The sequence below is a fragment of the Anarrhichthys ocellatus genome, unplaced genomic scaffold (assembly GCF_004355925.1).
Source record: "Anarrhichthys ocellatus isolate YVR2014 unplaced genomic scaffold, GSC_Weel_1.0 scaffold18, whole genome shotgun sequence".
In the NCBI taxonomy this organism is placed as follows: Eukaryota; Metazoa; Chordata; class Actinopteri; order Perciformes; family Anarhichadidae; genus Anarrhichthys; species Anarrhichthys ocellatus.
Window position 1 is genome coordinate 6,451,295 of NW_022280048.1, and position 15,466 is coordinate 6,466,760.

Here is a 15,466-nt window from a genome sequence, read left to right on the forward strand (position 1 = left end):
CCCCCCCCCCCCCCCCCCCAGCCTTCCAGAAGTTACCATCCAGCAGTCCCAGGCTGATGCGGATCCTGGAGCCTTTAACGCTGCTTTCACCTGGAGACCTGATCCCTTATGCGGAGGCCCTCACAGCCAGCATGGCTCTGCTGCTGGAGCCCGCTGTGCCCCGCCGAATACTGCAGACACTTAACAAGCTCTGGATGGGCCTCAACACTGTGATGCCCCGCAGGTACATGCTCCGGACACGATTCAATGTTGTGTCAAAGGATAGAAAAGGCTACAGTGACAGCCTCAAGTGAGATTACCACTGAATGTCACATGGGAAAAATACATTGTGGTAATTGGAATTTAAATTAGTTTACCTCAACTTTCACATAAGATCCATATAATTGATATACCTAGTGCATATAGCTTTTCTACCTCGAGGCCTCACATTAATGTCATCACTTGAGTATTGGGGCTCAAAATCAATCAATAGTCCAGATGTAGTATCTTGTCTTCACTCATTAGCATTTGAGATATTTTGCTGAATGTAATAAGAAAAATATAAATATCCAATCCATGAATTAAGTGATACTTTTGCCAGCTGGTTAGATTTTTAATTGTATGTATTTTCAGTGAAAGGTTAACTGTAGCGCTTGACTTGGTGGCTGTGTAAAGTTGCTGTGAGACTAGGTAAATGGATTAAAGGGAGACCTGTGGAACAAGAGTTGTTGCCCTTCACCCGAGGCTGCTCGCTCACTGATTATTGTGTGAATAGATCAGAGGTATTGAGCCAAACATCTCTGTCAGCCTGAGCAAACTCTCTGGACAGAAAAGGGCGACCCTCACCCTGCCCCAGGGCCCACAGGAGCACAGTTACCAAAGCTCTGAGCAGACATCCCATCGATCCAAAAGTGTTCTGTAAGCAGAAGAGCTCAGGGCAAGAAAACTGAGGGAGACTCTCCATGAGGGAGATGTAAGGGATTGTTGCCTCCTCCACTCTTCTCTTCCTCACGCCCTCTCATAGTATTGAATGTTGCAGAGGGCTGGGCTCTGATTTACCCAGCAGGAAGGGAGCAGTGTCAAATTTCACACAGATCCACTGATATATGCCAATGCGGAGAGCTGCAGGAAGGCTTGGCGTTCACATCGTACCCTGCTGTTCATAGTTTAGCATCGGTCTGATAAGAGAGATTGAGGGTGAAAAGCTGCCACAGGCTAATTTGTGAGTAACTGAATCAAACCCCTACTGAAGTGAGTCTCATATTTTAGAAGCATCAAAATAGAATAAATCCATTGGAAAAAATCATTGACAGTTTATGATTTGTTAATCTGGATGAGTACGATAGTTTGTCAACCAGCAATTTACGATCATCTTTTAAAAATTGCAATAATGTCTCTTTCTGAGCTGTCACTCTTTTCAAATGTTAGACTTAACCGATCTTTGACATCTCAATTTGAAATTAAATTCTTTGTTATTCCAAGCGCTGGGCAAAAAAAAAGCAGCAGCAAACGAGTGATAAGGGGGAAAAGTTGAAACTGGTGTCTGTGTTGCAGGTTGTGGGTGATGACGGTAAACGCCCTCCAACCTTCAGCTAAGCTGCTCAGGCAGCAGCAATACACTCAGAATGACCTGATGGTGGACCCTCTCATCGTGCTGCGCTGTGATCAACGGGTGTACAGGTAACTACGGCACGTATTCTAAAGGGCCGTACATGGACGCATACAGCACATGGACGCACGTTCAGTACAAATAAAATAGCAGGTTCAAATATAAACATTTGTTTTGCAAGGTGTCCTCCGTTGATGGACATTGTGCTTCACATGCTGAATGGCTACCTGCTGGCCTCAAAAGCCTACCTACACTGTCACCTGAAGGAGACGGCTGACTTCGATCGGCAGAGCCAGACGGTCTCAAACTTGGGCGTGCCCGGACAGCCAGACACACCCGAGGTCACCAGGGAGGAGCTGAAAAACGCCCTTCTCGCTGCGCAGGTATTTCAACCACCAACACAGACGCACTTTGTCTCTCTCACAAACTCAGACTTCACTTCTTTAAAAGAGGACTCTTTTTCATAATCTCACGTCGTGGGGTTTTTTGTGAAGCATGGTGCAGAAATAATATGGCTCGAAATATGCACCAAATATGCACCAAACAAATATGTCAGAGATTATCTTTCACATCTAACCGTGGTAGCATCTCTTTTCTATTTAACCTCAGGACAGCGCAGCAGTTCAAATTCTCCTGGAAGTGTGTCTGCCAACTTCCGAAGAGCAGCAGCAGCAGCAGCAGCAGCTGGGGGCCAACACAGAGAGCCTGCTGAGTAGCATTAGGGCCCCCTTGGCAGGGAAATCGAAACAGAGAAGCCTGGGGCCGAGAGCCAGAGGGGGCGTGGAGGACGGCAAGCCAGAGGGAGGCCTACTCAGTGACTTGAGGGAAGTGCAATGTCTCATCTGTTGTCTGCTGCATCAGATGTTCATTGCTGACCCTAACATTGCCAAGTTGGTCCACTTTCAGGTAACGCAATGTGAAGACGATGAAGTGGACTGTACACTTGATCTTTTTTTGTTTTGCTGTGACAGTCAGAAGGCTGGCAGGTTTACAGAGTCACAAACATAAAAGAGAGAGATATTCCAGAAAAGATCAAGGTTACAGAGAAATAACTCAACATTTATAATAGATCAGACAAATACCTAGACTGACTCCAGTTTACAAACTGGAGTCACTGGAAACTTCTGCTCTGCCGTGAAGGAACTCAAAGAGAAAGCAAACAGGGCTTTTATGTCGTCGTGTGTTCAGTTGATATCCAAATTCCAATTAGGACACGGCTCAAAATATGTAAATCAGTTATAGTATCGATTGCATTGTATGGCAGTGAGATATGGGGTCCCTTACTACAAAATGATTGGACAACAATTCAGTTGAAATCCTGCATGCAGAGCTCTGCAAAAGTATTCTCTCGGTGCAAAGAAAACCAAAAATCATCACTTGGAATGATATTACACACTCGCAACATAAACTAGAAACATATATATGTCCCTAAACAGACAGAATACTGGGGCACAAGACAGACTCACCACAGTCTGTCAATAGAGACGGTCCGACACAGAGAAGACAGGCTGTGCTGTCATTGTGATGAGGGAGCTGTAGAGACAGTATTACACTTTCTAACACAATGTCCCAACTACAGAAGTATCAGGGAGGAATTCTTCCCAACATCTGAAGAGAATTGCCCTGATTTCCAAAGTGTGGCAGAAAGGGAGAAATTACCCCTCAGAAGAAAGAATGAGCAGTGTTTGCTGCTAAATATGTCGGTTCCTTCCGCTACAAAAGAGGCGTACAAAAGTACCCGATTATTTTCCATTTTATTCTATTATATAAAATTGTTATTCACTAGTTTCTCACTCCGTTTTATTTAGCTTTTGTTGATGTTATTCACTGTATTTCATAATCAGAATTGTGCTTTGGCAGCACGTCAGACGTCATGCTGTTAAAGCCAATTGAAATGAATTGATAATTGAGTGTTGTGACAGGTCTGAATCAAAAGCTAACGGGCACGTGTTGTTCAGGCTCTTTCTTCTCACATTACTGCATACTTAGATTTTCTTGCTCCCCTCCAAATTTTTGCCGTTAGAAATGAATGTGATCATGCAAATACCCTCTGTGTGAGTCGCTGAGTGGATAGTGCCACATTACTGAAAATACCTCCGAGTCATGTTGACCCCATTAGTCATCACATTCTGCCATGGCATTAGTGGTAAGTGACTGCAGCACTCCCAAAAGTAGCAGACAGCCATATGGTGAACTTCATCAATCCACTCTAATCCACCCACCCACCCACCAATCCACACTGCCGAGCAGAAGCTGCCGTGTGCATTTGTATTTACACACACGTGTTCCATTTAAACGTACGTGTGTGCTTAAATGATACCTTGAATGAATTTACTGTGTATTCCTTATCCCTCCATTCTTCATTCTAAGATTTATATTTCCTGCTTCCTCCATCTTCTGTGCCTCTCTCTGTCAGGGTTACCCTCAAGGTCTGCTGCCTCTAACTGTGGCAGGCATCCCCTCCATCCATATCTGTCTGGACTTCATCCCAGAGCTGCTGGCCCAGCCCCAGCTGGAAAAGCAGGTGAGCCCTCCCCTCTTTTTCCTGGCTTTGAATTGTTGCTGGCCCTGGGCTTGTGCCAGAGCCTCTCTTACACATACATGTTTAGTTTTTTTTAAAGCCGCTCTATTGGGTGCTCTCTGTTTGCATATTTGCTCCATAAAAATGTGGTGATAAATCTGTAGCTGTTCTAAACCTATGTGTCCACACAGATCTTTGCAATCCAGTTGCTGTCGTACTTGTGCACCCAGTACGCTCTACCCAAGTCTCTCAGTGTGGCCAGGTTGGCTATCAGTGTCATGGGCACCCTCCTCACAGGTCAGTGAACTGAACTGTTGCTTGTCTTTACATCTCATACATTCATGCTTTTGCTTTTGGCTTCTTTCACTCATCATACTTCTTTTTTTTTTTTTTATCTACTTTTTGTGTCCCCATCATTGACTTTGCTTCCAGTAGACTCGCTGTATACCGTAACTCGCAGTGCAGTCTGTACACGTTGTATCAGCTGTTGTGATACAGTATGTCTTCATAATTGTATCCCTATATTTGGCTGCCACCATCTGTCCTCCGGCTGTTAGTGCAGCATCCTCTCTCCACTGCATAAGTGCACACTGTGTACCAGCCTATTTGCCACTGCATTCGTTGTTCACGCAGTTCTTTTGTGTACCGTGCGTTCTGTCTTTTTAGTGCTGACTCGTGCCAAGCGTTTCTCCTTCTTCATGCCCATCCTGCCATGCCTGGTGGCCTTCTGCCAGGCCTTCCCTCCGCTCTATGATGACGTCGCAGGTCTGCTAGTACAAGTGGGCCAGGTCTGTGCCTCCGATGTTACCACCAAAGCCAGGGACGTTGACCCGCTTATCGCGCGTAAGTATAGAATTTGTCATTAGGTAATATTGGTTGACCTTTACTGTAACTAACTGGGACCTTTACCGACTCGTGGGGCTAGACTAAATAAAACGGATAAGAATGTCCCGGTTAATAAAAGGAAACTATACATAATGTATCAGCACATGTAACTTACAGTAGGCCGACATTCCATTTGATAAGCTAATCCAACGTTGATCAATATTTCATTAAGAAAATGCATCCTTGTGTGCCAGATCACATCCAATTATAAAAAATTCAAATAAAGCCTTATTAGCCTTAAATACTGATCTTGCAGATTGACTCTGGAAACCTCTAATTATAGATATGTATAAAGTGTGTAGATTTTGAAAAGCGATGTCCATTTATTCAGAAGCTCTGCATGATAACACCACATGGACAGAAAAAATAAGAAGTTACATTGTGCATGTGCCCTGATGTTTACACATTTTTTGGACGTGACATATGATGAAGAATATTTCTAGATCAGTCTGAATCTTAAAAATGTAATGAGGACATATGACAAAGAGTATAGTGTAAATGGTCTAACAGTGTTTAAGTCGTGACATTAATAAGACGTTTGTCATGTTCCTGCCTCAGGCCTGCAGTATCTGAAGGAGAAGCCTCAGGGGGGTGCGGCTCCAGGAGGAGGTTCCTCCAAGCTGACTTTACCCCAGAGGACAGCAGAGGAACATGGTGGAGCTGACCCTGATGTCCAGCTCTGCTACTGTGTAGAGGCCACGTTCATGGACATCATTAGCTCCACCCTTCATGGACTATAGACACGCATCTTCTCGAGGAAGAGGAGGGGACTGGACTTAAACTAACAACTCCAAACACTGCCTCTGAAAGACATTCGTATTGCTGAGAGGGCTATTGTCGACACGCATTCATTCACCTTGAACACATGGGCCGATGTCTCCTTTGTCACTGGCTTTCAGACAATGTATGATTGTTGTAATGTATATCCATGTTCAGTCTGGACTGAGGAATCCATTCTCCACCATTTGACACCCTGTAAATAAATCATGATTTGCAATTTATTTAGAAATGTATGTTCATGTGCTCTGCCAGTTTGTAGAAAGTTAAATACATAATGTTGAATGGGTTCATTTTATTAACCTTTTTACAGGCATATTTTTCTAAGCTGTGACTTTTTCTCAGCCACTGGAAAATGTTGAAATAAAGAGCTTTTGTACCGTTTGTTTGTAGTAAAACTAAGAAACCCTTTCATTGACGAGGTTTATTTGGGGCAAAGGGGTCATCATTCTGCATCATGTATGCATGCAACTTGTGTCCGTCTATCACTTGGTTGGAAATCTAAATCTCGTCTGGTATCCAGATGCTCTGTATTTCGTCTCATACTTGTCTTGTTCTCGTGGGTTTCCAGACTCAGACGCTCGTGTTTTGGCCTCCCGTTTAGCCTCTTACAGTCTCCGGTCAGCACGAGTTCGTTGACAGCTCTTATGTTCACGGTGTACTCTGTTTTCTCCCGCCCGTCCCTGGTTCTCGCGATTTTTGAAAGTTTGTGATACTTGAGATAATTTCGACTTCAGCATTCGCTAATGTCACTGCGAACCGGCTTTATTAGACTCGACACGCGTTAACTCTGAGGAGGAGAGTAGCGGAAGTGTTACGTTTACGACCACAAGTCGGCAAAGCACTAAATGTAATTGCATTAGACCGTAGACTTGGTCATGAATAAAAAGCCAGTGGAAATGCATCCACACCTGTGGAGGCGAACGAGGAAGAGAGACCGCTCCAGTGTCCGGCGAGAGGAGACCAGCGCGTGTAGCTGCTGACGAGGAAGTCACATTGGAGTTAAAAGGTAAAAAAACCCTTCACTTTAACTCCCACTTACTAACTTAAGTTACTCAAGATTTCAGGCAAAGTAAATTAACTTATGTAGAGAAAAGAAATAAAAAAATCGAAGGCCTATTCTTTTCTTAACATGGAGTTATAAAAGCTGTTTCAAAGACTTCGCCCCTTCAAGTGGGAATAAAGTGCAGATGGAGAAATACTGCGTAATTTATTTATTTATTTTATATGTTTTAAAAGTTTGAAATGCAGTCCAAAACTACATTTCAGTACAATCAAGTACTGGGTTGTGAAAATTCCCAGAAGGAATCGGTGTCCTTAAAGCTCCATGGCCCTGATTGTGTGCACCTGTGTGTGTGTGTGTGTGTGTGTGTGGAATAGAGGGGGGAAGTCTGCAGAGATTATTTTAATATTCTGAAGTATATTTTATAGTTGTATGTCCTTGATCAGAGAATATGAAATTATTCTGATACTTTTTCTTATCTGTGCATGGGGTTCATTTCATTGGCATCAAGTGCAACCAGTGAGGCCAAGTGAAGTGAGTCATTTGTGACTTCCTGGAGTGGTTCTGTCAGATGGCAGTCATGCTGCATGCTCTGTGTAATTCAGAGGATCAGTCGACCTCATTTAGAAGTAGAGCTACATTAGCACATATATGATTACAGGCTGCTCCATATTTTGGAGTAAACTGCTCCACTGGTGATTTCCTGATGCTGCACATTTAAATTCAGTAGGTTATTTTTCTGAGTGGTTTCTTTAGGTTGAATAACAATATTGGATGGAGACTGTTAAAATCCTTATTCAGGCTTGGTCCTGTCTTGACTGTGGTCAGTTTTGGACATGGACTAGTAACAGGCATTCACTGGTTTGTCTCATTGTCATATTTAGGAGCGATGGATAGTCTTTGGAATTGTTTTCACTGTCTGTACATATTCCAGAATCATCTTGAATTACAGAGCCTCTGTTCTTATATTTGTGGCTCACTTCGTAAAAGCATCTTACTGCACACAGCTTTCTGTTGCAATTGCTCTCTCACATATAACACTACCCCTGACTATATCTTATGCATGTGGCTAATACTGTACTTGGAGAGATTGTTAAAGGGCCGAAAGTATTTTCAATACCGTTGTTTTTGAGTTTAACATTTAATACCCACACGGTGTATGACAGCGAGTTACTATATCTGAAACAGACTGTTATAGAGCCTTATTTAGGCGACTTCCTTCTTTACTTTTATACCACTCACTCACTGCACTTATTACCCCACATATGAATCCATATTATCACAGCTGTGCCACTACCATCACATCCTAATAGACATATTGAGGCGATTCACCAGAGGGCAGTCTTGCCACACTAAAAACAAGAGCCTTCCCGACAGACTGCACCATTAATTACATAAACCTTCAAGAGTCACACTGAAGAACCGAGGCAGAGGTTTCAAGCTTTGCACACATTATGCTGAAATATAAAACCATCAGAATACAGAAGTTACAGTGTAAGATGGCCTATGATTTACAGTGGTAATAAATATATTTTTGGTATTAACATTTACATTAACATTTAAGGTAGTCTCCTGCCTCTATACACAGTCATCCACTCCTGTATGAGCAACCAGAATGATCTTGTACATAAGAAAGAATTACCAAGGAGTGACATAAATAATGACATGGGAAGACATTAATATTGTAAAGAGGGAATATTATATACCATGCAGATTGGTAGATAATATGTACTGTGTTTTGTAATCTTTTATCTACAGAGGTGTGAGTGACTTGCATCCACAAAGTCTCTGTGTGTGTTGTGGAGGCATTTATGAAGCGCTCTGCAGTAGTTTGTTGTGTTGCTGCGGTTTCCCAAACGTTGTGAGAGATGCCTGAAGCAAGTGAGGGCGAAATCACAGAGCAGTTTTGTTTTCACCGGCAAACACCGCTGTGCCGCCTTCCAGCACCGAGCGCACGAAACACCATGAGCTCGTTGTGTGATGCCGACAATCGTCAGCTACTTTGGAAAGACCTGCTGATGACATTCATTTTGTAATTAGACACAAGCTCTCATGCTGCAGTCCATTAACGAGTTGATTGCATTGCAATATATCAAACAGACTGAGCGGATTAAGTGGTGAATGTGAGACAGAACGTTCATCCAGACAATGTAAACAGCAGATCTATCTATAGACTCGGAGCAGCCTGCAAGTTTTACACTAAAGCGTGGCATCCAGTCACACACACACCAATCACCAATCAGGAAGTGGCTGTGAGTTCATGTTGGCAAAGGATTCGCTGAATATCTTTTTGAACAAGAAGCTGAGAGGATCACAGCTAACGAGGAGGCTCTTCATCCCCTTAAAGTCATATTAAAATAAGATATCGTGTCATATCTCTGGCAACAGCTGTTCACAACATCACACATTCTCTGATTAGAGTCCCAGTCTTCCATGAATCTCTTTGGAGGAAGTTATTGTACTGATAATGTGCTTAAATATTCTACAGGGACTTGAAACATGTCTGTTATGAACAAAAGGTGACTTAATATTTGTTGTCGTTCATTATGAATACACTGAATTGTGTTATCTTGTTAAGAACTCGTGGTGGTAATAGGGATTCAGTGCGAGGGGGTGCACCGTGCAGTCTGTGGAGTTTGAGCTGAATCTCTTATTTGTGATGTAATCTTTTGCTTTCCCAGGCCTTGCTCTTAAGCCAAGGAAGTGTAAGCACTAACCTTATTGAGAAAAAAAACAACAGTTTCTCATCAATGCCTCTACCTCTTTAGAAATCCCCCCATGAGCACCAGAGGGAAGCACTTAAAGTGTGTTCCTAATGCACTTAGCTAGGTGTACACTACCTCCAGCTTTTCTAATTCACACCACACTCCAGGTCTATTTGCTTCTGTTTACTTGCTAGTAATAAAAGACAGGCTCTTGAGAGGCAGCAGAAAGAAATCCCACTTCAGCTTGTTACAAGAGTCATTGAGGTTAGCAGAGCATTTCTTTCCCTGTTGGCCCTCAGTGGCTCTTCAGGTATAATGCAGTAAAACACCCACACACTGCCGTGACTACTGCCAAGCCGTCCACAAGGACAGTGTTTGTCTCTCTAGTGCTCTTTGGGTATCTGACTTTTCAAACCTGCTCTTTGAATTTGGAAGGAAGGTCCCTCATTCAGCACCATGTTTTTTATGATACTTAGAGAAAAGCACCAGATGTCTCATCCGTTTCATCTCCAAACTGGAAATGATACCTGCTTAACATCACCATGTTAGCCCCGGAGAGCGTCAGTAGATTCTTAGGGCCCTATTTTAATTGTGCTAAGGCAACGACAAACACACAGCGGGAGGTTTAGGGCACACGTATTATTATGTGGGCATCTCCAAGCGCTAGTTTGGTTCATGTATGTGCAGCAGCAAGAAGTGTAAATGGGCTGCATTAAGGTGAATATAGATCAGAGGGTGTGGGGATTAATAAATATGCTCTCAGCCAGTCACATCACTGGCCTCATTGCTGTGGAATGGCTGAGCCAATCACAGTGATGCATGACGGCTCAACAAGTGGAGGATTGGCCTGTGGACGGGGCAGAGCAGCACGATGTGAACATCTGCCGCCAGAGGCAGACGGTGTTAACAGTTAATTAGTACAATTGATGACAGAGTCACATACTGAAAAAGTGGTTTGGTGAAGCAGTTCGTATGATCACATCAACCCTGCTATTCTGTCAGAATTCTGCTATATTTAAAGATGACAATGCAGTGTTGGGATCTTCGTTTAGTTTCGTGTGTGAGGCTTTCTGCTGAATTACTGCGACTCCGTCATCGCAGCGCGCAGGTGCGACAAGAGCACAACCTCCCGAGCACCTCGGACAGACGACAGATATCGGATAGAATCACCTGTTTGATTTGATAGATGGTGCAGCCGTCTGCAGATCATTGTAGACCGCTTTACCACTGTGCCTGCGCTTACACCACTACTACCAGCGCAAAGTACAAGACGCACGCTTCCCCCTCAACCACTGACTTTGCGCTTCCTCATTTGAAGAACACCTCCCACATGTGTGCCATGCGCTTTGCGCCGGAAAACTGTCTGAGCGCTACTTGAACATGCAGTGGTGCATTGAACTTTTTACACCTAATTAGTTTTTTTACTGCGCATCATCTGAGTATTTGTCCTTCTTTCTCTGGACTTCCTTCACGGCCGGATCTGACCTAAAGAAAAGCAACATTGAACTGCTGCTGCATCGTTCATTGAAACAAAAGTTTCCACACATGCGATTACAGCATATTTGCCGAGCCTCTCTGAATGTTAAATGTTTTCAGCGTGGAATTGTTTCAACTAACTAACTCATTGTATTTTGAATGGTGCTTTATTGTGCTGTAGGCTACACAACACATGCTCTGCATCAGGTTCATTCGTTTGGAGTGAGATGGTAAAAGATTGGACATGGTCACAGTCTGGGTCATCTTGAACATGATTACATTGAACATTTCAGCAAACCTCTGAAGAAAAACATGTATTTAATTCTTTTATGAGAGTTTAAAAATTAGAAAATTTTCAGTATCATCTGAGCGGACTCGCCCTGTACAGTAATGTACAGTGAATCTGACATTTTGAGCAGATAACCATCGTGCTTCTCAGTAAACCTATTATATAAATAATATCGTCTTTTCTTTTCATGATGCAAAATAATGAATGTGTATTTTACGCGTTAGACGTGAGGGCCTTTGTAAAGTGTCTTTTGCTTGAGTCACAGACACTGCGTGAGAGTCGGCCGCCCTGGACCGTTACAGGCTCTGGTGAATGTATCGCTGGCTATTATGTGCTATATCAAACCCTGCTGGGATCCGTACTCTGCTTCCTACGTGACTTTTGTTTCTATTTTGCTTGATGTGAAATAATTGTGCTGATATTTTGGCCAGGACATTATTGAAAACAGATTGATATTTATAGAGACAGTCCAGGTCAAACAAATCCAAAATATTGGTGACCATATGGATATGTTGCTTAAACAAATGCTGAGATTGTGGTAGAGGTTTCTGTGTAGTGTGTATGTGCCTATGTGAAGATGTATGCTGGATACAAAATCTATTTAAAGGTGAAACCACCATCATCCTCATTATGTATCAACGCTTTAAGGCATTACAAACATGAAGAGGTTTGGTTGGAATGCTTGCTGATCTTCCAGTGATCACAGACCAGAGGTTGATGATTACTGACTGGTTAATTACCAGCTACATAACCAAGTGAATGAATATTTGTCCTGCTCAGATGAGGTCGTTTTGTCTTTATCTACATTTCCTCGATGTGAAAAGAAACTTGTTTTGGCTGATCAAAGAACAAGGGGAGACAAGTGAGACGGTGTTTTCTCTCAGATCGTTCCTCCGCCCCGTCCCTTTCAGCTGGTAGGAGCTGGCAGAATTGATTACACGTAGCAGGAGCACTTTGTCAGGCCTGGATGCATTTTTCACAATGTGTCATGAGGAACAAAGGGACACTATTAAAGCTTTCGTAACACCCTCTAAAACTTTTGATTTTCCCCTCGGCTGAGCAGGAAAAACGCCAGGAAGACGGTGATTTCAAATTAATTGGCAGCGTGTCAGCGGCGTATTTACATTTTGTTCTTTTAAAGATGCAATTACTTACAAGAGATGAAGAAATGTGCAGAGAGATGAGATGCGTTGCGTTGGTTGCCCCCCCCCCCTGTCTTCTGTTCTGAGGGAGTGTAGGCAGGCGTGCCAATTAAGCGCAGACTAAAAGAGACCCAAAGCTCCCATGTTTCAGCAGGTAAAAAGGCCCACATTTAAAGTGCCTGGCAGGAGATGTAACAGACAGAAAGTAGCATGTGGTTTGCATACTTGTGTGCTTCGAGCTACACTAGGAAGATGTAACAAAATGTTCTCTTTCAAGAGTTTTGTAACTCCAGGAAACTATAGCAAATTGGGTGCAGGGAAGGCATAAACTGTAAGTGCAGTATGCAATAAGTGAAGGGCCCCAATAGCTTCTGCTTTTATCATAAAATGAGCTTTTCTTCAATGTATAACTAACAGAACTGAACCAGGGAAATGTGATTTAAGTCACCCTAAAGTCTGTCTGGCATTCATCATCAAGGGAGCAGTTACATCGACATCCCACAGTCTTCCTTGTCTAGACTCTTGGACTATTTATACCTCTGGAATTATTGAAACACAGTACACGTTCAGTAAAAGAGATGAGGCAATGAAGCATCTCTGTCTGGCAAACTGTCCTTGTTGATTTATTTGAGCGCATGCTTCTTTTCTTATTTTGATTAAACTGCAGAGTCCTAAATTTTAAATGACAAATGTTTCTTTTTTCCTCTCCAGCATCTCGTTTTGTTCCACGTGGCTCCACTTTTCCTCTTCCCCTTGGGATGCCCCTAATGACCCACACGCCTGGGCCTCCAGCCGCTGGCCTCCCCAGAGCGTCTTAGAGAGACCCATGTTACAACACAGCAATGGTTTGGCTCGCTCATTCCTTTAATGCTGAAACACAAAGTGGAGCTGTCAGAAATACCCGCAGGCAAAATAAGTATTTTTGCCCCCCCCCCAGCGGCCACAAACACAGCGACAGCATGCAGGAGTTGCTGCAGAGCTTCTTTAAAAGCAACATATGCTTTTGTACTGGAAATACATTAGTCATAAGGGTAAGGCAGGAAAGGGAGAGGGGGGGGAGCAATTGAAGTTTTGCAATAACATCTCAAATGCCCCACATTTCCACTCTGGCAGTAAGTATGGAAAAGTTTGAGAAGAAAGAGAAAGTTTGATGTAAGAACATAAAGAGGAATAATGCTAGATACCTCGGGAGCTTGCTCGCTTCGCACATCCCTGTGAAGACCAAAGAGGGCCCTTTTAAAAAGCTTGTATAATTGATTCCACCCAGAGGTAACCCAAGGCAATCACCTACCCCACCAAAAGCGAACACTAAAGCCCTGTGTAAAGAGCGCCTGTTTTTGTGCCATGCTATTGCTCTCTAGTCCCTGCCATTTTTTTTTTTTTTCGAGCTTTCATCTGCGAGTGTGAATATGCGTGAAGTGAGGCGAAGCTGAATAAACATTGTCTGAATAGGTGATTGATGGATCAATTTAGGTCCCTCGTTTCCTCGCACCGGTAGCGGCATTCACATTGATTATGTTGCCTGTGATCGCTGGCCAACATACAGTCCTTGAAATGAGTGTGTCTGTTGGAAAACGTCCAGCGCTGCCTCAGCCAAACAGATGGCTCCCAATGCTGCAGTCGTATCCATATTAATGGCGTGATTACAATGCATTACAATCGAGAGATCTTGTCATTAGCGTTGTGATTTAAAAAGCAATTATGGTTCTGATTATCCTCTGCCGCAGCTAGTGTGTCTGTGTGTGTGTGTTGCTTCGCCGGTGGGCCCGTGGAGATGGCAGATTGATTCCTCAGCTGAGGACTGTGTTTAGCCTCCTGACTGACTGACACCTAATGAGCTTCATCTGCATAACGATGAGAGGCAGCAGCATCGCAGGATGAATGGAGAATATGAAAATGGTCATAAGTGCATTATTGTTGGTGAGAATGGATGTTCAGGCATGTGTGTTTGTGTGTTTCTTTGCTTCAGGTCGTCACTCAAATATCAGTCCACCATGCATATATAATATATATATATATATATATATATGATGAGCAAATGTTAGCATGTGAACACGCTAGACTAAAATGGTTAAGATGCTAAACATACGAGCTGTCTGTAGACTCTGGTTCTCTGATTAGGGCTCGAGCGATTCCTCGATTTATACGTCCAAACACGTGTCAGTGCACACAAATGGCATCGAACGCTTTTCTCCGATTGTTTTATATTTTCTGTACTTGTAGAGTGAGTAAATGGCTCTAACTAACGCCACAGACTGTTGTTACATCTATAAACTCTTTGTTATTTTCCTTGCCACACTGATGCAAAAATTCATTTGCCAGTGATTATTATAAACCGCGTATTACTCCAGTGATGAAATCAATTCATCTCATAACCATTTTAAGTAAAGTGCTGATTGTCCGGTTTGAGGGAAAGGGTTGCTCTGGTAATACAGGGGTTACAGTGATGTACAGCACTGTTGTGATCATCAGGAGTTTAGGATTATCTTGTTTTTAACAGAATACGCTCAGACAAGTTTATATTTATTTTGAGTAAATTAAATGTTATCTTAATTGTAAACTTTAGAATAATTGCTAAGTTAATCGTTAAATTAGTTGACTAATCGGGGAAAAAATGATCATGAGATTGATTGAAAGATAATCGTTAGATGTCTGACATTCAACACTCGTACAGGGAGAACCCCATCAAGGAAGAGGCAGAGATATGAGAGATATCTCCACAACAATAGCCTCAGTAGACCATGCAATGCAGCCCCAAGACGAGTTATTAGTGACACCCCTCTTTGTTCCAGGCTTGAAAACTCACTCGTGGTCATTTTGAGAACAACATCACTGCTGATCAGTTCATGTGTGCGACAAAGAGCAGATGAGACCAACAAGCTTCAGGCTTCACTGGTTATTAAAGGTAAAGAATGATTACAAAACATCCTGTAATCCAAACAGGGATATTAAATTCAGTCAATAGAGTGATACGTAAATACTTGTAAATCTGCCTCTTGTGTTGAGTAGTCTCACCAGATGAATAAGGGCTACAGGGAGAAAAATGAGCACAAGTGGAGTTAAGTGAATGTAAGACATTG

At 42.9% G+C, this 15,466-nt stretch overlaps 1 protein-coding gene across 2 annotated transcripts in view; it reads left to right on the forward strand.

The window, feature by feature from the left end:
• ints2 (integrator complex subunit 2) overlaps positions 1-6,613 on the forward strand; it is a 21,266-nt gene extending 14,653 nt beyond the window's left edge. For both annotated transcript variants that reach the window (XM_031857438.1, XM_031857437.1), the window contains exons 18-25: positions 22-223; positions 1,534-1,659; positions 1,770-1,971; positions 2,198-2,494; positions 4,005-4,112; positions 4,301-4,406; positions 4,776-4,952; positions 5,553-6,613. In XM_031857438.1, the coding sequence (XP_031713298.1) occupies positions 22-223; positions 1,534-1,659; positions 1,770-1,971; positions 2,198-2,494; positions 4,005-4,112; positions 4,301-4,406; positions 4,776-4,952; positions 5,553-5,734 (1,400 nt within the window). In that variant the 3' untranslated portion in view covers positions 5,735-6,613. The remainder of the gene's footprint in view (positions 1-21; positions 224-1,533; positions 1,660-1,769; positions 1,972-2,197; positions 2,495-4,004; positions 4,113-4,300; positions 4,407-4,775; positions 4,953-5,552) is intronic.
• The last annotated feature ends 8,853 nt before the right edge of the window (positions 6,614-15,466 follow it).